Source organism: Parasteatoda tepidariorum, chromosome X2 (assembly GCF_043381705.1).
Source record: "Parasteatoda tepidariorum isolate YZ-2023 chromosome X2, CAS_Ptep_4.0, whole genome shotgun sequence".
Taxonomy (NCBI): Eukaryota; Metazoa; Arthropoda; class Arachnida; order Araneae; family Theridiidae; genus Parasteatoda; species Parasteatoda tepidariorum.
The window spans coordinates 56,661,375-56,686,771 of record NC_092215.1 but is presented as its reverse complement, the minus strand read 5'-3'; the positions used below and the strand labels follow the sequence as shown (position 1 = coordinate 56,686,771).

Below are 25,397 nucleotides of genomic sequence, written 5' to 3'. Positions count from 1 at the left end.
AATAATTGCAATTGTTTAACGCTATTTTAGTTCCTCTAAGAAATTAAGTACATCGAAAATACGTTTCTTTGAAATAACATCAATCTTTCACGAGTTCGCATATGAAAATTTGACCAAAGTGATTCTATTTTTTGAAATGACTCGTTTAAATACATAATTTTAAATATTGAATTTCGGTTCAGCTGGTAATTTTCATTGCATCCATTGACCGACTCGCGAAGACCATCAAATTACGAAAAATGGTTTCTTTTAAACTAACGTTCAGGAATCGCTACAAACTACTGGTTTTTTGTATCCCACTTTTAGACCACTGGTCATAACCAATTAGACAAATATTTACAATTAATACCTTAATGAATGAATAATATTAAAAATTAATAATTTTCTTTCATTCTTCTCTTTTCCTTCTACGCTCTCTTTAATAGACATTCTGCATATTTAAGAGGATTTGCTTTTTATCTCTTTTCGAGCATTTCGTCACTTCATAAGAAAGTATCAATCGATCAAATAAAGCATTCAAAGTCCAAAATTACATCTTTAACAAATTCTAAACATTTTTATTAAAATGATTTAAATTTTTGATCAAAAGTTAAATTTTCTTTCTAACTTTATAAACGTTTAAATTACATTTAATACATTTAAATTTCAATTACTCTTTTATTTATTCCTTGATTTTGTTTAATTTAAAAAAAATATATAAGAAATCTGATCCTAATATTATATTTGCTTTGAAAATTTAATTTCTTTTTTTAGAATTCAACATAATTCTCATATAATTAATCATATGTCATTTACAAAAGTATTTTCCTGAAGAAGCAACAACTTATAAATCAAAACAGAAATAATAAACAATTGTGCGTAATGTCTAAGCTCAAATCAGGCTAATTTTGATTTATTAACTGGATTCACACTACTAAATCAAAGGTTGCTGTTGTCATTTAAATATTTTCCAGTATATAATTTTTACATAAATTTGCTTTATCGATTGCTTAAATTACATTTGGATTCAATTTGAAATAATTTTGTAGGTATGACTTTAAATAAAAGTCACGCCCCAAACAGAAGTATGTCACCGTCGCACATGTACAAAGCTTAATAACTTGAATTAAAATATGTAATTCTTTTTTGTTTCTGGAATTCAAAGTATCTTAATAAACTATTTTTGAGTGCAAAGTATCATAACTTTCCCTGAGAGAAATTTTTCTGTGGAGATATAAATGTAACTTTCTGTTGCAGTTGTTACAATAATTAAGAGTAAAATTAAATAGTCTTACTTTTTGTAACGAAGAGCAATTTTCTGTGGGCAAGAAATAAAACCTATCAGATTGTCATAATTTTAGAGATTTGCAGAATTACTTGCCTAGCTATTTGCAGACAAGACCATGAAACAAACATTTTTGGCGAAGTCTTTTCACACACAGTTCATAAATTAAAATAAGCAAGTTAATGACAAAATTTTATTCTTTTTCATTAAAACATGTGTGGGTGAAATAGTATACACCTTTGCAGTTAATATTCAAAATTTCAAATATATTTCAAGAAGTTATAATTCTCATCCTCGTATCCACATTTCTCTGAACTGAGCGGAAAAAAACAATCCACATTTCTCTGTACTGAGCTAGTTTGAAAAACTGAATAGATGCTAAGCCCATTTTTTTAAACGCGCATTTCGACGCGTGTCAATTTTCTTAAACACGCATTTTAAGCTGCGTCCATATTTTTAAACACGCATTTTTATCTGTCTCCATTTTCTTAAACTCACATCTTGAGGTGCGTCCATTTTCTTAAACATATTTTTTAAACTGTGCCCATTTTCTTAAATACACATTTAGAGCTGTGTTCAATTTCTTAAACATGCTTTTAAACCTGTGCCCATTTTCTTAAACACACATTTTTGGCTGTGTCCATGTTCTTTAACACGCATTTTGATTTGTCTCCATTTTCTTAAACACATATTCTGAGGTGCGTCCATTTTCTTAAACATGCTTTTTAAACTGTGTTCGTTTTCTTCACATATTTCCAGGTGTATGCATTTTCTTAAATATACTTTTTAAACTGCGTCCATTGTTTTAAACACACATTTTAAGCTGCGTCTATTTTCTTAAACACGTATTTTGAGCTTTATCTATTTTTTTAAACATGCATTTTTTGCTGCTTCCATTTTCTAAAAAAACATGCATTTTTAGCGATGTTCAGAATCAGAATTTGACATACTGAAAAAATATTGCTCAAGGTGACTATTTTCTAGATAAATAAGCGATATTTTCGTTTGGATTCATTAAATACGCAATTTTATTCCTATTTTATGAGCAGATATCTTTTATCCAGCTTGCTCGTCCTCTTCTTTGGAAATGGAAAATTGAGGCAATTTCTTTTTAAACGTGGTAATCGTGTTCTTAATTGTGCTTCAAGAAATAATTCATGAAATTTTTCAAATTAGCATTTTAAATTCTTCAGATAACAGACAAGAAACATTTTTTAGTGAAGAAGGTCATCGAGAAATATATTAAACTAAAGGGGATTTATACTTATTTGCAAAATAGCTTTGGAGTAGGGAATTTTTCCGTGATATCAAATAATTCGTGTTATCGAAATGCTATACTGTATTCATTTTATTGGTATATTTTTACTCAGGCTGTAAGTTCATTTAAGAGTGAAATTTTTCTTCGTTATTACCTTTGATATAAATGATACAAATAAGTACCGTCATTCGGGGCATACTTTGTGCAGGATTTCGCAGTTTTTGAACTTTGACATGTAAAAAAACTATGTTAATTCAAACTTTAGTAAAATTTATCGATATTATATTCATAACTGGACTCAGACGAGTGAATTTGATCAATATTGGCATTATTTGTATGTAATATTTACGAATAATAAGTCAAAACATACCTTGCACAAAGTAGCCCCCAAATGGGGCTACTTTGGTCAGCGATAGGAATTCAGTTTAATAATCATGTTTTCAGTAAAATATTGAAATAAAATTGTTAAAAAAAGTTAATTGTTGACATTTTTAAAGACAAAAACATCAAGATATGTAAAGATATTAGTTTGAAAATAATTTTCAGAGTTAAAAAAAAACATTTTTTTTTGAAGAATTTTTTCTTAAAAAGAAGGTTTATTTCAAAACATTTGAGTTTAAACAAAAGGAAACCATATACTTTTTTTAACATTGAAATAGATGATATTTCAAAAATAATAATTATTACATATTCATTAACATTTATAATATTGATACATTTGAACATAACATGCTTGAATGAACGTGTCAGAACTTGCTCTTCAGTTTCTGTCAAAATCACCTGATGTCCTATAAAATATATTTTTATGTGTTAAATCGTTTGATTAATTCATTAGAAAACTCTTTGTAGACGAAAAATAATAGTTTACCAGCACGTTTCATGTGTTTCTTGTGAGTTTTATTAGAGATAGTATTTCTGTGGATTTTGTACTTCCGAGAAGCTTCTGCAATCGACATACCACCAGCAACTGCTTGCAAGCATTGTTGCAGCTTTTCTAAAGTGTAATCACGGTAGTTTCTCGTTCCAGGCATTTTTTTTATAACGCCTGACCATTTTTTTGTCTTTAAAAAAGACGAATGAAACTTTGCACAAAGTAGCCCCAAAGTGCATTTTTTTTCATTTTCCGTTTATTTGTTATTAATTTTCAAATTTTTTTAACGCTAACATGATATAATTGTTTATTAATATATAAATAAAAAATTTTGCACTTACGACAATTGTTTTATCAACGTCTTTGCATTTCACAGCTAAAGTTTCCACGCACACTTTTCGACATCCGACGTCCTCGGAAAATTGTTGACATTGGATGAACGAAACACACTCTGAGATTGTTTTAAAGTTCGAAAAAATGTTTGTAGTAATAGAAGAGACTTCTATCTTCAAATTCCACACATTTTTAACGTAAAATAAACATAAAACTGAATAGCAGCACTTGAAAAATGCCAAATTCGAATTTGCACAAAGTAGCCCCGAATGACGGTACTCAAAAAGTAAACATGAATGTTTGTTTCAACTATTTTGTTCCCCTTACTACCACTTTAACTTTACTGCCGATAGCTCCATATAAGAAAAAAATAAGCAAACGTCGAAAGTTAAGAACTGGCTGTAACTGCTTGTTAATACTAAGTTCATTTATTTCAAAGCTCCAATTTCTTTATTGTTTTCTTAATTCAGTATGTAAGCTGTTGTAAATATAAAGAATACAAATACTGAGAATAATATATAAAAAAATGCATACATAAAGAATACAAATATACATAAATATATAAAGAATATAGGAATAAATAGTGAAAAGTGGCTATAAATGTGAGACTTTGGACAGTTTCTGTGCTCGTTTAACTTTATAAACGAGACTATAATATCAAAAATTTGTAGTACATCTTTGCTTATACTAAGTGTACGTTTTCTTCTTCATTTTAGTTCGATATAGCCCTTTAATAGTGTAATTTTATCTTAACGGCATATTATTCTCGACAGATTTCACTAATTCTTAACTCTTTAACGCAAAATTCTCATTTTTCATACTTCTTTTTATTATTTATATTAATTTAAGTTGAAAAACGGAAAAAATATTATATTTAGCTTTTTGATAATTTTAAGTTATGAAATACAACCTAAGACACCAGTGCCTCTTTTTATATTAAAGATAATATCTTCCAAACTCGACTCATTTCCAAGCAGTTATTTATATCTAAGAGAAACAGCAATTCATAATTGAAATTTGTTTGATTTACAAAATCAGTTAATGATGAATTTTTGAATATTCATGAAGAATAATTTTCAAAATTTTTTATTTTGGATTTTTTATTTAAATAGAATTCCGATACTCTAACAGATTTTTTAGTAGCTATTAGACTGCTTTTTATTATAAGAAAATACCAAAATATATCTTTACTTGTAATTAGGGCACCAGAAAAAAATACATAAAAGGGACACCGGTATCCCATCTGAGCCAAAGGATCTCTAGTTCTAAATTAATCTAGTATATTTTTAAAGATCGAAATTTGTTTGATGAAATTTGTAAAAACTTTTTTATTGCCTTATTTCGTTTTGTCTGTTTATTCAATTTAAATTTTTCTTGTGAATTTCTAAAATAGAAATAGAAAGCTCATCAAAGATAAATTAATTAACATAGCTTCAGAAATTTGAAGGAAAAAGTTCATTTATAAATTTACTGAAACAATTACTTTCCCAATAATATTTTTTTCTCACACTGAGAAACAATGTTGACCTAATCAAATTTTCTACCTTGAAACAGTTTTTTACTTTTTTTTTTCAAATGACAGCATTTGAAAGGATTCGGAAACACGTGATCTGATGAGAAATCAATTGTGAAGCGCAATATACGATCCGAAATGAATTCTATATAAAATAAATAAGTATGTAGAAATGCATACGATACAAACAAATAACGTTATTTCACTATAAAAAGCTGAATTTCGATTAAATTACTTATCTATTTATGTCCGCCATTTTTTAATCATATTTTAAGGTGATTTCAAGGTAAAGGAACAATTAGAAATTGTAATTTTACTTAACTTTTTTTATGAGAAGGAATTTATTTTTTACGCCATTTTTCAATAATATTTCAGAGTTATTGAGAACAATTCAGAATGATTGAGGTAGAGAAGCAATTAGAAATAATAATTTTACATAGCTTTTTTTTATGAATTTGAATTTATTTTTTGCATTATTGTTCAATAATATTTCAGAGTGATTTCAAGGTGGAGATAATTTTACACACATTTTTTTATGAATTACAATAAAAATATTATGTATTCACATTTGCTACTAATGTATTTCAAACATAGATACATATTAGCAGAATCTATTTTGACAAACATATTTACTATTTTAATATATGGACTATACTGTAAAAAATTTTTAGTCTATCTCAACAACGAAAATTGCAAATAATTTACATCGAAGAGGTGTAACAAAGCACCATACATAACTCTTGGATCTAGATGTTTCACAAGGCAAAAAATTGTCCGAGGCAAAGTCAAACCTTGATTGTGAGCAAAAACTGTTGATTGTCTGACTATTTCGTAAGTAAAACATTGACGAAAATAATTCATAAATGGAGTGAATGAATCTGAGCTTGTATAAGCTTTATCAACTGTTGGAGTTAAGATTTAACTACACCTTACAAAGTGTGTATGATTCATTTTCAATTCGGAATTAAACTGAAATAACATACCACTTCAACACCAAATTTGGACTGGTATTACCGGTATAAATGCAGCTTTTGCAGTGTGTGGTTTCACCCTTTTAGATCAAGAGGCCTTTACCGTCATGACCAAATTCTACCATCAAAGGTGTGTAAACAGAGTGACAAAAAGTAAAAAGTAAAATTTAATTATTGCTTATTAATTTTCCTCAGTAACAGTACAGTACTTTGGACAGTATTAAGTCAGTGCTTGGTTTTTTAGAATATTAATGGAATTCTTTCTGACAAAATTATATCAATACAAATCTTCAATTATCATTTTTATATAGGTAGCATAGATTTGTCAATAGTTAAAGTTTTGAAAAATATCATTGTTTGTGCGTAATTTTTCAGTCAAAGAACTTTTCAGCTTCATCCAAATAATTTTTCATTCGTTTGGATAAAAATAAAAATAGCTCTTAAGAATTCTAAACACAGATGAATATAAAGTATTTAATTACCTGGTGAAGCAAAACAACACGAATGAAACACGTGTAAAGTTTTATGCTTTTCAAGTTATTTTACTTTATTTATACACTGTAAAAAATTCTGGATAAAATTCAGGTAAAAAGTACTATTACCTGAGTGCCGGTACTTTTGGCCATAAAATTAGTTTTTACTGTAAAATTGTAGGGAACATAAAATCTGATGAACTGTAATTTTCGCAGTAATATTTACTGAATCATTGAAATTAAATAAATATTACTGTGAAAATTATGGTACAAAATTTCATGGTAGAAATGAATTTTGTGGATACTGCACTCAGAATACCAGAACTTTTTACCGTAATATTATTCGGAAATTTCAATAGTGTACATAGAATGAAGTATTCCCTATCCTCATTTGGATACTATACCGTTCCGAAATTATTTAGCACATTAATTCTTTGAATATGTAGAGGATTATCTAAAAGTAATCAGGTACTATTCTTCCTATTCTGATAAAGTGAAGCCAATATTTAAACTTTCTTATGAAAGATATTGTAATGTGGAAAATACTCCATCATTAAAATTTTGTTGAGTATGAAAAGCATAAAAAAATTTAAATGAAAAAGGCAATTTAAAGATGCATTCAACTGCGGATATACAAATTTAAAGAATTAAAGGAAAGAAAGATTTGCAAGTGCTTTTAAAATAAAATAAAAGAACTGGAAAAGTCATTAAATAATTCGTCTGTATTCATTGGAATAGCCAACGAGGAATCCAATAACTCAAGAATTTTAATGGCTTCGAAATAAATAATCAAATAGCATGTATGCTGTAAAAGACAAAAAAATGCTGCCCTTATTTGTTTCTAAATTGTTTTTCTTCTAACTATAATTTTAGAAAAGTTCAAAAGATTAATGAGAATTTCTAAAGAATTAGATAAACTAAATAGTGCGGAAAAAACATAATAAGCTAATGATCGTATATTATTAAACTAGCATCATATCTTTATGGTTGAAGGGGACAATCTGAACTATGATATTTAAAAGGAGCATACTATATTTTAAGTTGCGAACCAGATTCAAAAACGAAACAAATATTTTCCCTCAAAAGATGACCACAATCTGGAAAATATGGTCTCAATTCTTAAAGTGGCCGGAAGTTTGGTCGTCTAAATTTACCTTTTGAGTGTTTCACCATATTTATAAAATTATTTAGGCAAATCAAAAAATCCTTGAGTGAAATTGTAAAATTCGCTCATCTTAAAAACATTTTTGCAAAATCTTATTCTTTAAATTTATTTATTTTAATGCTGATGTTTAGGATAAAATATTTAAAATTGTATTAGTATACAACTTTTTAAATTATTTCAAACTATATAATTTTAAATGAACAAACCCAAAGTTTGAGCAAAATCGTTCAACTAGATATTGAGAAATCAAAATTTTGAAAAGACGACTACCTTAAACTATTTGACTAAATTTTTCTCGAAATTTTTGATATTTTCAAATGAATGCATTTACTTTAAAATGATATTAATGAAGCTATTCTCATTATTAAAATAAATAATAAAAAACTATGAATGACATTAAAATAATTAAGTTACTAACTCATAATCAAAATAAATAATAAAAAACAATAAATGACATTAAAATAATTAAAATTTGCAACAAAAGAATTATTCTTCGATGAACTATGTAGTTTTATAGTCTTGTACAAAATGTTTCAGATGCGTTTAAATAGTTCCATAATTTTGTACAAAAACTTTCAGATTGACTTTAATAGATCCATAATTTTGAGCAAAAATATTCGCTTAAATAGTTTCATAACTTTGACCAAAAAGTTTTGGATTCATTTAAACAGCCTCATAATTTTTAGCAAAAAGATTGGCTTAAGTAGTTCCAGAAATACGATAAAAAAAAGTTTACATTAAGTTATACATTACAATAAATTTATATTAAGGTTACATTAAAATAAATTTACATTAAAGTAAAATTTTCATTAAGGGTGTGATATTTTGAGAGGGCGACAACCCCACAGAATCCAAAAGAAATGTTTGTTCAGACAAAGTACTTAATTAGCATATTTGAGTACCACCTCAAGAACGCTTATTACGTCCATTCATTTGAACAAAAGTTATTCAGATGCACATCGGTATCAAGACTCGGATCGGGGAAATGCTTATTGTCCCAGAAATTAATAACTTTTAATGAATGTATTTAACATTAAATTCCAGAATATCAATGCTTATACTATCCCTTAAAAAATTTAAGGTGTTTTTGAGGTGTTGATTTAAAGTTTATTGGAAGTTGAGTTCAAACAGAACCTTAAGAAATTACCTCCCAAGGCTTAAGACAAATGAAGTTATTTTATTAGCACTTGAGGTTTTTTAGGATTGATAGAAATCTACCTTAGAGCAACCAGTTTATAGAGGTTGTTTTTGAGGTATGTATGTTATTTTATCTACATTTCAAGGTGAATAATTTTACCTGATCATTAAAGTATTGTTGAGCTATATATGAGGTTGATTTTAGTAGTTGCAGATGAGGTTGAAATTATTATTGAGGATTATGTTATTGAGGTCTATTGATGAAGTTATTTTTTGGTGCAAAACATAACCTCACACCTGTCTACCTCAAAAACACCCTATTTTTTAATAATGAATAGGCATGCAAAATTGTTGGAAATTGTATAGTCATAGGATCCGTAATAGTTAGACTACAGACAGACCAGAACATTTGTTCAAAATAGAAGTACCCTCTACTAACATATGTTCAAGTAACCAAGCAAACACTATAAATTCAAGCCATCTTTTGAGGGACAAAAAAGAAGCTACCAAAATAAAGATTTCCAAATTGTATTGGAAAAACAATTGATGATCACAGAATTGTCCCATTTTTGCTATTTGTTGTTCATTTCTAATTGTCTAAAGATTAATTACCTATTATTATTCTTGCACCTTTGAGATGACTGTCATAATTATATGGATTAATTTCCAAATAATGCCATATATAACACACATATTCGCGCACTTTTTTTACCATGCTTTAAATACATTAAGCGTGAGACAAAACAATAAAAATCTAATTGATTGAACGGGATTTCAAATAAATGTTATTTCTTTCATTCTTAAGCCTTTCTTTAAAGACTGTGTTGCTATAACGATTTTTAGCGAATAACAAATGTTGTTGTCGGTTGAATAAATGGTATGACTCCCTTGACAGTAATACGCAATAAATTCTCATTCGAGGTTGAAAAATTGTTTTTATGTTAATCTAAGGACTTGGGAATACTTGATTTTGTTCACTAGATTTTCGAATTATCCGTTAACTTTTTGACATGAGTGTACACTGCGCAAAATAAAAAGGATATTATTTTAAGTAATTTTAGTTCTAATAATTGGGTTTTCCCGTACTAAGTGCCAATCTTAATGATTTAAAAGAGTGACCTCAAATACATTAATTAAATAGAGCAGACTATAAATTGAGTTACAAGGACAGACTCGGAAACTTACTTTCTGTGAATAAAAATTTTTTTTTTCAACTGAGTTTTGAACATCAAAATATCAGGGGTAGTCGCAATTTGAGAAATTATATTCCAATAGTTTGAACTCTATTAAATGTTAGTTTCAGATTTTGCACGGTTCATCCTCTAAAGAATATGGAAACCTTCATTTATTGAGAACTATTCAACCGACTTCGGTACATTAATGTCGAATTCAGTTTCTACATATTTAGTCATATCCCGTAAAGTTTTTAAGAAAATTGAAAAAATAAATTTTGCACACAATTATAAGATTCGTTTCTCCAAAGATATAACTATGTAAAAAATATTGTTTAATAATTATTTATTACTTTTTATTATTTTATTTGATAATTATAGAAAAAATATTGAATAGTAGGGTATAAAATATTTGACATAATTTTAAACTATGTATTTTTAAATGACAAAATTTGATCAAAATTGGGCAGACCAATCCGTTCAGTTGACCCTATTGTCAATTCCATGGTGGATCACGCGACATCTAGCGTTGTTTTCCAAGAAGTAACATTGGTTTAACCCATAAAACTGCTTACAGACAAATATAATGTAGTAAAAGCGTTGAACTTCTCACAAATTTAGAGCAACGATCTCAGTACATAGTCAGGGAAATACCCACACCATAATTACAAACCTATAGATTTGCAATGAAGATCTGTGTCCAAATACTTATTGTATATAATGTAAAACATCCATGAGTGCCCAAACAATTATTGTAGATAGTATGCAAGGCGCAAAATAGAACTCCTTTTTAACCTATTTAATAATCATGTACTAGGATTGAATTTTAATTATTTGTAGACCCAACCGTAAATCTACTAATTAGTTAGTGCAGATGATATTTTTAAGTTTCGAAATCACGCACAAAAACGTACTTTCTTTGTATAAATATAAATTAAAGACGGACCTTAAGAATATAGGGAGGGGGTAGCCGGAAAATATGGTGATAATACTTTAGGCCGGTTGAAATTTTGGACTCCTTCATGTTAGTTTCAGTTTTTGCATAATTCACCAACTCAAAGACATATTTAAACTTAATTCTAGCTATCCCATTCAAATTTTGCTTTTTTCATACAAAATTACTTATATTGGTGTTATATATCTTACAATTTAAAAAAATTTTGCTTTATTAATATACTAAATAATTATTTAAAACACAGAATTAATTTTGAAAAAACAAGTGTTGTAATTTTAAGGATTTTTTTTTCTTCAGAAAGAGTAAAATGCAAAAATCATTGGGGGCCCAAATTTACGACAGCCCTCCTGTCCAAACTATTGGGATCATATTTGGTAACTATTCCCTATGTTTTGTGATTACTAACAAATCAAAAGCGCTTCAGTACTGCATCCGCTATAAAACAAAACCTTTTATTTACGCTTTTACCTCAATTTGCGCTTCTGTTTTCATATTTTGCTATTTGGTAATCTTATTACTAAAAGTTTTACTACTCGCTTTTTAGATTTCGCTTTATGTTTTGTTCTGTTTTCACTCTACATTTCATTTTCTGTTTTTTACGTGATGTTTAAAACTTAATGTGTTCTATTCTATTTTGCTTCAGAAAAATTTTTAAGTACTCCTCACACTATTCTATTGATATATTTTGCTTTGGCTATATTGTTACAATATTAGAAAGCACTTCATTTTGTGGATATAATCGTACAAGCTGATGAAAAGATTATAGCTTTTTTTCCGGATTGTTATTAATTTTTTTTAAAAATAATTTTCTTCTTCTCTTTTTTCATTATTCTGTAATTTTTTCCATATTTTCTCTACATTTTGAAACTTTAAGAGTTCTATACACTTCTAGCTTGTGCGCAGTAAATGGAACTTATTGATTTTCTTCGTTTTTCTCTTTTTTCTTTTTCTCCTTTTTGTATTTATTTATTGTGCTATATATGTAGTAAATATTGTCTCTCTCCTCTAGTAATGTATTGTATGAATGAAAATTTTGCATGTCTTATTTTTTTAGCTGATTGTAGTTTCCTTTTGGCCAACGCTCAGATTGTTGACTTCCCAATCGTTTACTGTTCCGAGTCCTTCTGCAAAATATCCGGTTACAATCGAGCCGAGGTGATGCAGAAATCATGCCGATGCGCCTTTATGTATGGGGAACACACAGATAGAATGAGTATATCCAAAGTTGAACATAGCCTAGAAAACCATGACCAAATACAGGTGGAAATTCTCCTTTACAAAAAGAACAGTAAGTAAATATTTAACTTTCTTTAGATAAATATGAGTCCACTATCATCATTCATTATTGCTTTAGATTTATTTGCATTACATAAGGTCTGTTCAATCAGAAAGAAAGAGATAATGTATGATAATATATCTATATGAGAGATCAATAAGAAATAGCATCTGTATTTAATACGAAATAGTATCTGTACTTATGTTATTTTTGAGCATACATGAACACCACCGGTAGCAGAAATTGCAGCATAAATCTGCTGCACTAACTACTTAAATCCAAACTTGTCCACCACCAGAGATTTTTTTTTTTTGGTTAATGGCGAGCACTTGGGTCTATTTCCCATTGGTTTCAGAAATGCCAGAACTGCTACTCTCTCCTCGTCATCCAGTGAGCACCTATGGCTAAGCCACGGCGGTGGAGCAGCGTCGCCCACGTCACACAACCACAAACCCGTTTATAGGGCGGGTCACATTCACACAATCACACAGAAGAAAGGACATAGAACACAGAGAGAGAGAAAGAAACATCCATGTCCTGAGCGGGATTCGAACCCGCAGCCATCGGCTCCGCAGTCAGGCACGCTAACCACTCGGCCACCTGGTCGGCACCAGCAGAGATAATTATTAAAAAAAATTCAGTTTACTCTAACATACATGTCATAAAATTTGTGAACATAAGGTTCTTAAAAACTATACATAAAAATTTTATGTTTAAGTTTAATTTTATTGAAAGCCCCACTACCGCGATGAAGGGCTTTTGCTACCGGGTTTCCACCAAGTGAGAACTTTAGTAAATATTAATGAACAATTAAATAAGATGTTCAATGTGTAATAATAATTATAAATTTATGGATAAGATAAACAATAGCCAGCTTGTATTACAAAAGTGGAGTAAATGTGCTACTATGAATATCGTAAACAAAGCAGTTGATTCTTATGGTTTCTAAAAGAAGATTTTTCCCGGGATTGTGAAATTGTATTTTACAAATGAAATGTATCACTGAAACAATGAAATGTATCTATTGATTTTTTTAATTTATTAATATTATTAATATATTACTAACATATAGACAAGTTTTAGTCCATATGCCGGATCTTTATAAAATCTCTGTACTTTATCCTATATTAGGTTTAATATGTAAAAACATTGTTTCTGATATAAATAGTGTGTTATTATCTAATATAATTTAATTAAAATTAACTATTTTGAAAACCTTACTTTATGTATTTCGAAGATTCGGGTGATAGGCTTAACCTTATAAAAACAAATTAAAATGCATTTCTGAATACTAAATATCATCTTGTTACATAAGGGAACATTTAATAAAACTATATTACACACTTAATTACGTTTCACATATTTGCTGCGCGATGTTCTGTTTTTATAAACATTACAGAATAAGTTTCATTAAAATTTTTTTAAGACTCCTTTTTTATTTTTTGTGATATTTTAATTTTTGATTTACACAAAAAGGTTTCGTCTGAAAACCCTGGATTTTTAAAATCAACTATATTTTTTAGATTAACTTATAGCTGAATGAGAATGTAAATTATTTAGTTTTTAATATCAACAAATGGAAAAGGAAATTAGATTTTTTTTTTCATATCGCTTTTTGAAAATTTTCTTTTACAAAACAATTTTTCACCTTCTAGAAATATTTTTTAATTTTTATTATACATAAGTGTTTCTTAAGGAGGATATACTAGTCCGAGCTTTAGCACGAACGCAGCTGAATGAAATGCGCGAAATTCAAATCCTGAGTCCCTTATAAACTAAGAAGGGGAAGATCCTTCTATTAGGAAAAAAATATTTCATCCACTTTTCTTTGGGGGGGGGGGNTCTTGGGGGGGGGGGGAGGATAGATTTATAATATGTGATTCATTGTTGTTAGTTCAGGAAACAAATAAATTTTCAAAAAAATAAAAACTTGTATTATAGCTTCGTATCTTATTTTGTAAAACGTATTTCAGAAAGGAAGTTTTATTATACTATCCATATTTGATTTGTTTTTTATCAATTTTTTTTCGTGAGACATGCTCTGGAAAATCGAGTGTCTAATTTATTTACTTTTGAAGAAAAAAGAGTTTCATGAAAATTTTGCAGCTCCAGTTACTTTTCTTTTAAAATCTTAAAATATTTCTCTGTATTTTAATCAAGATATATGTTAATTTTTAGGGTCTCCATTATGGTTACTTTTACACGTAGCACCCATAAAGAACGAGAAGGATATAGTTGTTCTATTCCTTCTCATCTTTCGAGACATAACCGCCTTGAAGCAGCCCTTGGAAGACGATGCATCCAAAGGTAAGTGATATTTCGAAAAAAAGAACACTACTATGTATCTTGGGAGTCTACGTGAATATTAATTTTAAAAATAACCAGAATAGTTATCAACCCTATATGAAAATAAAATAACTATAAGGACTATATAATTTCTTCTCTTTTAGGGCTGAGCAAGTTCGCGCGACTAGCGAGGTCCGTGACGAGAAGTCGATCCGTTCTTGTTCAACAATTTTCGATGCATCTGCCCATCAAAACAGAAAACACAAAACAATCACAAATCGCTCATGTAAGTATTTAAATTATTATTAAGTGAATTTTTTTTATTATTATTTAGTAGTCTATAACATAGCAACAAAATTAAATTATCATTAGGTGAAATTCAGTTTTTAATACTATCTATTAAACTACAAAAAAGCAACTATCATGAAATGAAATTTGGTTTTTTAATACTATTTATTAGACTTTTAAAAAGCAAAAACCTTTAACTATTATAAAGTCAAAATTCGTGAAATTTGGTTTTTAATACCATCTATTAAGCGATAAAAAAGCTACGAACTTAAATGATCATGAAGTGAGATTTGGGCTTTTAAAACTATCTATTAGGCTTTAAAATATCAACAAACTTATAGTACCATAAAGTAGAAATAAGGGGAATTTTATTTTTCAATACTATCTATTGGGCTACAAAAAAAGCAGCGAACAAAGGATATACCGGATATCAGGCCTAGCCAGTCGTATTTTCATACCCGGACTCTGTGAAAGAATTTCAGCATCCGGTCCCGGATAACCAGACATAGTTATCAATTCTTATTACCCGGTAATGTGTCCTCGCCAAATTTAGCGAGTACTTAGTATAGGGTACCACTCGCTTATGCTTGACGCTACCAATTATTTAGATTCAGAGTGAATCAGCTATTTATGGGATCAATAATAATTTTTGAAACCTACGTAATCCATTAGTTTTTTTAATTATTTAAGCTCAGCTTTGGCATGATAGATTTTACCCAGGTTAATTTTAAATAGATGGGCCTGCAAGCTGTCATGTTCAGTAATTATTCTAAGACAAACAACTCCTCGGCCCTGGGAAGGAGGGAAAGATGAGAACACTGCTGGCCATCAAGAAGGCTAGCCCAGGATTTTCCATCAGCTAAGTCCCTAAGAGCAGATATTGCTCTGTGTCTGAATTTGCTCTTAAGAAGCCGCCTTGCATTTCTAAGAGGAACTGAATGAAAAGGTGAATGCTATACTGAAGCCTCTCAAGCCAACATGTCAGCCCGTTCATTTCTGTAGATGCCACAATGGCTCGCAGCATGAGAATCGAAAAGACAGCAAGATTTTGTTCAGATGGTTCACCAATAGCTGTAATAGCCATAAGGATTGCAAACATTTCCCCATCAAATTTATCTGCCCAAGTGTCAAAAGGTTCTCTAAGGCTGAAATATTTGGAGTAAGCACCGGCTCCAACTCTACCAGTTGAAAAAGTGGCGGATCCATCAATAAAAACCCGCAGACATTCCTGACAAGGGTATCTCTCGTGTATAGTGGCCAGAGCAATAGCATACAATTCAGTCTGGTGGAAGTCCGATTTCCAGATAGGCTGTACCAAGTCAAATCTGAACTGTTAAATATTTTTTTGAATGGTTAAAGACATAAACACCAAATGAATCAGCAATTCTACAGTTTTATTACAAAAAAAAACGTACATTAAAACTGACACTTGATTTATGATTTATTTATTTTTTAAATATGACTTCTTTTAGTGAGCCTAAGCAGATATGAGTAATATTAGCTATCTGTATCTTTTAATTACAATTTATCCAGAAAGCGTGTTTCTTTCTGGTTGGCTCAGTAAGTTTGTTTGGTTCGGGTTAGAATTTTCTTACCATCGGACTAACCGCAGAAAAAAAATTTGCACAAAGAGTGGCAAAAAAAATTTAAATACGAAAGAACAAAGGTGTTTTTAAACTCAAACCAATTATTATTGAGGTAAATATGAGAAAAAGAAGAATTAAAATTATCGAAAACCAGTTTAGTTGAAGATAAAGCTTTGTGTGGTTCTTAATGCAACGCGAATGTATTTCAGCCTCACTAAACAAATTGACTTTTGATTATTTTAATCCCACTTTTGTTCTTCCCGGCCTCCATACTGATTGCTCAAAGCTTGGATACGTTTTTTCTCTCATGAATATTTATTTTTGACCTATAATTCACATGGACCTAATGTACCGTTAAATTTAGGACCTTATACATGCCTGCCAACTTACGATTTTTACGAAAGATTTTTGCTAATGGTAACAAGCTGTATGCTTTTATGTATGATTCAGAATTTAAAAAAAAATTGATTCAAAATATTTATAATCACCACGAAATAAAGAACTTAAAAATACATAAGAATCCAGAAATTATGCGACACTCTCAGAAATACAACTCTCACTTTTGACGATTCAGCAAACTTTGAGCTGTATTTTATTAATTTTGAAAATCATTTCTCCGAGAAATCACGTGATTTGTGACAAAACGCAAGCTTTCAAATATATGACGAAAATATTTCCTTAACTTGAAACCTCATCGTAGTGAATTGTGTGAGATAAACTAGAATGTCGAAATCGGGATGAAGATTAAACAATCGAAAATAAAGTGACGAGATAAGGCTTGTAAGGTAATCAAAGTGTTGGCCTCGTACCAGGAAGATCTCGGGTTCGGATTCCGCTCCAGGCGTGGTTGTAATTTATCTCTCTGTTCTTTTTGGAAAGAAAAAAAAAAGAAGAATTAATTCTTAATTTTGACGAAATTCGTTTCCACTTCCCTTTGATGAAATTTTTGCTTGGTACACATAGCGGGAAACGGTTTCGTCAAATACAAAGAAAATTTCCGGATATTTAAGTATCCATTTTTTTACAGAGTATTGATGAGATATCGATTAATTGATGCAATGAGATATATTGTTGTGAAGTGATGACGATTTTTAAAATGAATTTTCGTGATGCCGAATTTTCTAAATTTCTTTATTACTTTATTTTTTAACTACCATTGTAAAAACTCCATAGTAAATACCGTAAAAGTTTTACTTTATTTGTGCCTAATTAATGTCTTTTTTTCAGATGATCAGTTTGAATTCGGAAGTCCTTCCCCAGTATCGTCAAGAAGCTCCCAAAACTCCTCCTCATATTTTGCTACATTATTGCGCCTTTAAAGCCATTTGGGATTGGGTTATTTTGTGCTTGACTTTTTACACGGCCATTATGGTCCCGTATAATGTGGCCTTCAAAAACAAAACTTCCGAAGATGTGTCCTTGTTAGTCTTGGATAGTATTGTTGATGTCATTTTTTTCATAGATATTGTACTTAATTTTCATACTACATTTGTTGGACCCGGCGGAGAAGTTGTTTCAGATCCTAAAATAATTAGGATGAATTACCTTAAAAGTTGGTTTATCATTGATCTTCTCTCCTGCCTACCTTATGATGTTTTTAATGCATTTGATCATGAAGAAGATGTAAGTATTTATTTATTTTTCTAAGGAATATCCTACTCTAAGTGATCGGAATAACTATACTTAACTTCAACAACTTTATTACAAATGTAGTTAACTACAATTTTATTTTAAATGTAGTGATTACAATACTTTTAGGAGACGAATTTTGCTGGTGGGTTCAATTTACTCTAATGCTCAAATTTTAAAAATGTTGAATATTGAAAGAAAAAGTTCATGATTTAGAATGACCCAATTTATTTTTTACGACTTTTTTCTTTCCTTCATGACTTTTTTACGCTTCAAATCTATATTTTTTGTTAAGTGTTTAAAGCATAAGTTAACTTATCTGAAAGAAATTAAGTAAAGTACATAAGAAGCATTCCTTTTGAGCTTGCTGAAGGACTTTTGTAAGATTAGCACTAATTAGATTCGAAAATTTAGTTGCAAACGCTACTAAGTTTTTTTTCTTGTATCACACTACTCACTGCACTACTTTTTTCAAAAAGCAACACGATGCTTTACGGAAAAAAAACAATAATAAAAAACAGTGACTATGGTAGTTTTGTTAACTGTTCGTTTCGATAGATAATCGCGCCAACAGCAATCACGAAGGCAACCAAGCGCAAAAAATTAAGGGTGTTTTTTGAAGATCTTTCGACAAGGAAAATAAAGTCACGGTTTAAGTACCTTAAACACGAAGCAAAGTAATTCATTTTAAATTATGTCCTTTGCTTTCGTTAAAAATGTCTTGTCATTAAAAATTACTAAACTTTTAAAAAATTGCTAATTTGGCAAGACATTGTAGCTTTGTGCTTTGAAGTAAATTTTCAAGGATTAAAAAATTTGATTACAAATAAATTTCAATCCTTTTCCCAAAGCTATGGCCTTTCTTCATACTAACAATTTAAGCTATGCATATTGCAAATTATGTCTTATTGCAACAATGCCACTGCAATATGCTAAAATAAATTATTTTTTTAATGATTTTGGATATAGTGAACCATCTCTTATAGTAAAGTCACTGCTATAGTTCGTCAGACAATTCACTGTATTAAGATCTGACTGTAGTATGTGGCCCCTTAATACCACAAGGAATATTACTGCCTTTAATATGCGTAAAAGTTTGGGTTGCTTTCGGATGCTTCCATGTAACGAAAAATTCGGATTTCGATATAACGTAGGATCCAATTTCCATATAACAAATTATCCCATTTCCAGGGACAATATTTAAGGATTCGCAAGGATTGAGATCATGCATGGGTAAAATTGCAAAAGCAATTGTAAATAATTTGTTCTTTATTGAAATTTTCACCTCAAGCATTATGATGAATGTGGGTTGGTGATAATCTCTGTGTAGAGATACAAATAAATGCTCTTAACCTATTTATCTTATGTTATCTTGTAAACTTAATTATATTACTATCAGTTTATGAGACTTATATTTCTTATTTTTTGGTTAATAAGACGTTAAAATATGTTATTTATAAGGCGTAGGATTGAAAATAGACACAAAAAATATTAAGTGCTTTTCTAATACCAAAATTAAAATGATACGCATTAATTTTATTTAGTCTTTTATGATTTTGTTTTTATATAACCATTAATTAAAGTCAAATATGTACAAATGGAGTTGACGTTTTTTATAGTGGGTCACGGGTTTTTATAGCGACGTCGAAATATGTTATTGCTTAAAAATAGGATTAAAAAAGTAGGCAAAAAAATATTGAGTGCTTTTTAATGCCAAAAAAAAATTATAGCATGAAACTTTTTATCTGGAGGTGGTATGAACTCCAACCAGCTTCGAAATCGATGGGTACCAGCTGGTCTATGAAGTAATGACAGATAATGTATAGTTTGTCTATAGTAAGAACTCCCTCCACCACAAAGTCTGAGGCCGTCTAATGCTATGGAAACAAGAATAGCGCATTTCAGGGAGGGTAGCTTCTCTTCACTCTAGAGCTAATACAATAGACCGACGAAAAAGATTCCCTTTCACTCGCCGACCCAAGCCAAGACATGTCCTAAACAATAACCCCGCACCCCGATTTAAAATAGTTATACCTGGTTACTATAGTCACCCCCAAGGGTTCAGATGAATGGCTAGGGGAGTTCTTACTTTAGACAAACTATACAATGCTGGCCCGATTTCCCGTTGTTCTTGGAATTGTGAGACCTTAGCCTCCTTCGAGGACAACTGGCTGTTATGAGACTGTTTTACTTTGATCTTGGGTGAGTTTTCAAATCAGGACACAGCTTAGTTAGGAAAATGTACAGCAGCTCAGAAAACGGTCATAAACTTTTAATTCTTCCTTAATGAGTATTGTTCCTTTTTTAAGGAAAAAAGTATTGAATCTAAGTAAATTCGTAATATGATATTGTCCATTTGGATAAATAATTTGGTACATTTTATTAAATTGGTCTTTTTTTAAGGGGTTTTAAAGGTCAACAGTTGTTCTTACAAGGTTGCCACGAGTGCTTAAAATTCATAATAGTGGAAGTAATTTTCAGTTGTAGGAATTTAGGTTTTTAAAACTCACTTTATCTTTCTGAAAACGAGGACAACTTTGAAAATTTATAAAGAGGCTCATCACTTTAGCAGAGAAGAAAGATATATTTTCTGCGATTAAAAACACTGAAGTAATATCAGTTCCCTTATTTTGCTTCAAAGTAACTTTGTTAATCCGATACCGATGCCAATTTTAATACTGAATTCTGCGTTACCTAATTCGTATGAATACTTTTCGAGCCACTCGCCACGTTCAAAAAAAATAATAATAACTGTAAACGGAATTGAAGAAAAACGTAATATCCATGTGACTAAATTTGCAAACTAAATTTAGCCAAAATTTAGAACAGTTTAGCTACATCAGCTAAAGAAATTTTTTAGAGAGGGTTATCAATTTGGTAGAAATTTATTTTTTACTTGGAGTGATATCGGTTTCCCATATTTTGCATCGAAGTACCTTTGTTAATGCTCCATATAATTTAATACCGAATTTTGATAACTCATTTTCAAATGTAAAATTGATTCTACGTCCTTCTCCAGCTTTTCCGTTATGCTAAAGAATCTCTTTTTTTTGGAAAAAAAATTATAACTTTAATTATTTTATTGCTCATTAAAAAATAAAATTTAGCAACTTGAAAAGATTTCTATGTTTCTGTTCTTTTACTGATTAGTATATGAGTTGCTGTGTTACTAGTAAGGAAAAAAGGATAAAAACGCCAAAATCGGTTTAAGTTTGTTTCACAAAAACAAGCTTTGAGGGGTTCTAATAATTGCCTTTTAACTCCTGTCTGTTTATACCAGCAATCAAAAAACTTCAGTGGTGATGCGTTAAATTTCGATATCGTTTTTGCTCCTTTCNTTGAAAAACATGAAACTTTCAAAAAGTGTCCACACTTTTGGCCACCACTGTATATATTATGAGTCATTGCAGAATACCTTCACCTTCTATTTACCCATGTTCAATTAAATCTAAAATGCCTTAGAGTCTACTGTTCGTTCATTTCAAAATAATGTTTCTTTTTTACATGGTTTTTCTACATGCTTTCATGATCAAGTACACTTGATTCTGATTAGTGATTTAATCCACAAAATTATTTTTATGTATCGATTTCGTAATTTTTGCTGCAAAGTTTTACAAAACTTCAAATGTATTTTACTAAAACAGATGCTAATGAAAACGGAGCAATTCGCTCGTTAAATCGGGGTGCTTCTTAAGAGGACGCTATACCGAGCGAGAAACTTTTCATCTGGAATTTTGTTTTGTCTCCATTTCCATTATCCATACTGTTGTATTTAATGATGTTTTGCAATCTGATATATTGTAAATTAAGTCTTGAAAAAAATGAGTTTAGGTAAACCATGAAGTTTCAAATGTTAAAAAATTATTTTAACACTTTCAAAATGTAAACAAATTATTGGAAGAGAACTTCCCTTTAACGTTATTCTCAGTAATCCTTTCTTAATTTGTTTGCAGTTTGATAGTTTGAAAATATTTTTCAGCATTTAAAGCTTTATGGCTATTCTAGGTTTACAAGAATTAATTGCTTCTATACTTTAAAATAACTTATGGAGGTGATAGAGAATTTGTCGTGACAAGTTCCTCCCGTGATATATCGTCCTCTTAAACTACAGCCAGTCAAAATTTTCAAAAATAAAAGCTATAATAACTTAAAATACTCTAAGAAACGCTTAAAACGTGGTTACATTTTATTGTTACGTGTTTGTACAAAGGAAGGTGGGAATGTACTAGCTTAGCTTATGATTTAACTTCGTGCTTTCTTTAGAAGATTATTTAGCGTACAGAGAAAATAGAAAAACAGCATAATGACTTGCGATCGAAAGATCAGATTTTAATGTATTAAAATGCAATCTTTATGGTTTGAAGATCTTACCATAAGTGTACTAATTAATTATTGCAGGCAATATTTTAAATTATGAAATCAAACTCAAAAACGTACTTTCTCTGAATAGCTCAATCTGGATAGCATGGTTCCAATAGTTTTTTCTGGACAGTGGTCGAAATTTTGGAATCCGTAACGCTAATTTCACTTAATTTTTAGTTTTTAGTCAATGGGGGTTTTAAGTTTCGTTAAATCTTTCCTTTTATTTATCTATTTTTTTTAAATTTTAATTTTCGTAAGGGAAATCCTCAGAATTGCAAAAAAGAAAAAAAAAAAACGTGAGGTCTTAATAAGTCCTAAGAACAGATAAATCTGGAGAAAAAAAAAGAAAAAAACTAATTTTGAAAATCGGTTTCGTAAATTCTAAAAAAAAATTTAAAAAAAAATAAGAAAATAAAATTCTCGTCATTACGAACCGTATCCATCTTGCATATTCCGTTGAATAGGAATTTAATTAAATAATGTTAAAAAGAAAATAATATTAAAAAGAAAATAATGTTAAAAGAAAATAATGTTAAAAAGCAAATAATATCCCTTTGTTTTCTTATACCGCCGCCCAAACTTGAGGTAGTATTAAGAAATGGCGTTTTTCTCACAAAAGGCGAGGAAAACGAAGGGGATTGTTGGTACCAAGGCTCTCTAAAATGAACGTTGTGTCCCGGTAGCAAGGCATTGGGAGCCTATTCAGCGCCTTGAAGGTGGTCCGATTACTCCGATTGGGTCGCGTCGTCCGAAAGCTTGACCGCTACTTGGAATATGGTGCTGCTATGCTTATTCTTCTTCTATGCTTCTACATGTTGGTTGCTCATTGGTTAGCCTGCATCTTCTACAGCATCGGTCGAAGTGACGCAGAAAATGGTGTCTCCTACAGCTGGTTATGGAAATTAGGTAACATCACTCAACAGCAATTCAACTTCAGTAGAATCACCAATAGAGAGACTGTTAAGTATGAGCTAATTGGTGGTCCACCAAGAGGTACTATGTACATCACGGCACTCTACTTCACGATGACCTGTATGACCTCTGTTGGATTCGGCAATGTTGCTGCTGAGACAGACAATGAAAAAGTGTTTACCATCTGCATGATGATAATTGGAGGTAGGAATAATTCATGACATGTATTATCCAGTTGAACGCTAGTACGGTTCCCATCTTGCAGATTGTTCTGAAGATAAATCACCTTCTTACATTTTAAACAATACTCACCGAAGAATCGTCTGATTACCTTCTTTTACCACGACATAAAACAAATCTATATCTTTATTCTGAGGGATCTTCATATGTAAAGTGGACGTAAGAAAGGTAAAAACGTCACTTTATACACACGCGAGATGCAATGACACATTGTAAACCTTCGGAAGATTTCTTTAGATATGTGTGGAGTAATGTTATGCATCATAAAAATTCATCCAGGTAAATTCAATGATTATCTTCCAAAATACTAAGTGAAAATAAATCTATCAAATCTTATCCGGAGGGAATAGAGGGAAGTGGGCGGGAACATCCTATCTTTTCACTCGCAGACTTCAAGCATCCACCATGCTAAAAGAGACCATACAACCTATTTGCACATACAAGTCATAATCATTCACTCCTAATTTATGCATTGAAAAATTTGCTGACACGTCAAAAGGTAAATCTTTATTTAATCATGGCATTAATAGCATTTCGAAACTGCAAGATAGAAACCGTACTAACGCTCCATTTAGATCTGAGTGGAGTAGGTGTATTTTTGAATTCTCTTCATGAAATAAAAGCAGTTGATATTTTTTATTTTCTTGATATATTTAAGGTATGTTTTTCTTTTCGCGTAAACCTATTAAACGTGTGTTCTTTAAATTTTGCGAAAATTAGATATTCACTAAGTTATAGGGGTCAAAACTGGGAATCCTCTGGATTCTTAAGAAAAACACATCCATTAAGAAGTGGCAATACATTTTGTGAAGCGTGGCAGTTAGTGTTATTTTGTGTTCTACTTCTTCAACACTAACAAATAAGATATAAATACTCACAATTGGCTTTTGCCTCAAAGATTATTAAAAAAAATTTTGAAATAAGGCTAATTTCTTAGACTTTCGCCGTCAAAATTTACTTGTGCCAACAATTTACCACAAAGGTAAACACTTCTTTGAATGCAATCTCCTAAGTAAAACCTTAAAAAAATCAAAATATGTATAGTGCACTTTTGGCGTGACTTTAAAATAATCTTAAAGTCACAAAAACTCAATTCAGAGCAAGCACTTACATAGAAAACATAATATCATTTGTCTAGATAGCAGCGTGTAAGCTTTACCCCCTTTGCTTCCTCAGTCAATTCTAGATGGAAACTAAAGCTCAACTCAAGGTGTTAACATACGATATATTCATATTGCAGAGTGAGCACGTGATATACTCACTTCAAGGAAAGGGGAAAGACATGATACTACCCGTACTTATCTGTAAAGCAGGGATTGTTGAAACTAAACAGAACAGTGCAGTTGATCTAAAACCTAATTGTTTATTAGGGTACGAATCTTTTGTAAACGTATAATAAGCTGCACTAAATATAATTTCTATAACTGAAATGACCTATAGCTAAGACTAGTTTTAAAACATAAGACATAAGAGAGTTGACATATCGAAACAAAATTATTTACTCAGACGCTTAGAATTAACAACACCAAATCACGCCAGTAAGGTAGATCCTTTTTCTTGATTATATAAGTGTACATAATTTAAAGTTTGTCTAATCTAGAAAATGGAAATAATTTCGATACAATCAAGGTATTCGGTCTCCCCCCACTATCTGGATTCTGGTTTACCCCATTCTACCATGCATGCGCGCATATATATATATATAT

At 30.2% G+C, this 25,397-nt stretch overlaps 1 protein-coding gene across 1 annotated transcript in view; it reads left to right on the top strand.

The window, feature by feature from the left end:
* LOC107453378 (potassium voltage-gated channel protein eag) overlaps positions 1–25,397 on the top strand; it is a 54,674-nt gene that overhangs the window by 13,999 nt on the left and 15,278 nt on the right. The window contains exons 2-6 of the mRNA XM_016070198.3: positions 12,167–12,400; positions 14,567–14,695; positions 14,839–14,960; positions 17,776–18,171; positions 23,223–23,655. Of these exons, the coding sequence (XP_015925684.1) occupies positions 12,167–12,400; positions 14,567–14,695; positions 14,839–14,960; positions 17,776–18,171; positions 23,223–23,655 (1,314 nt within the window). The remainder of the gene's footprint in view (positions 1–12,166; positions 12,401–14,566; positions 14,696–14,838; positions 14,961–17,775; positions 18,172–23,222; positions 23,656–25,397) is intronic.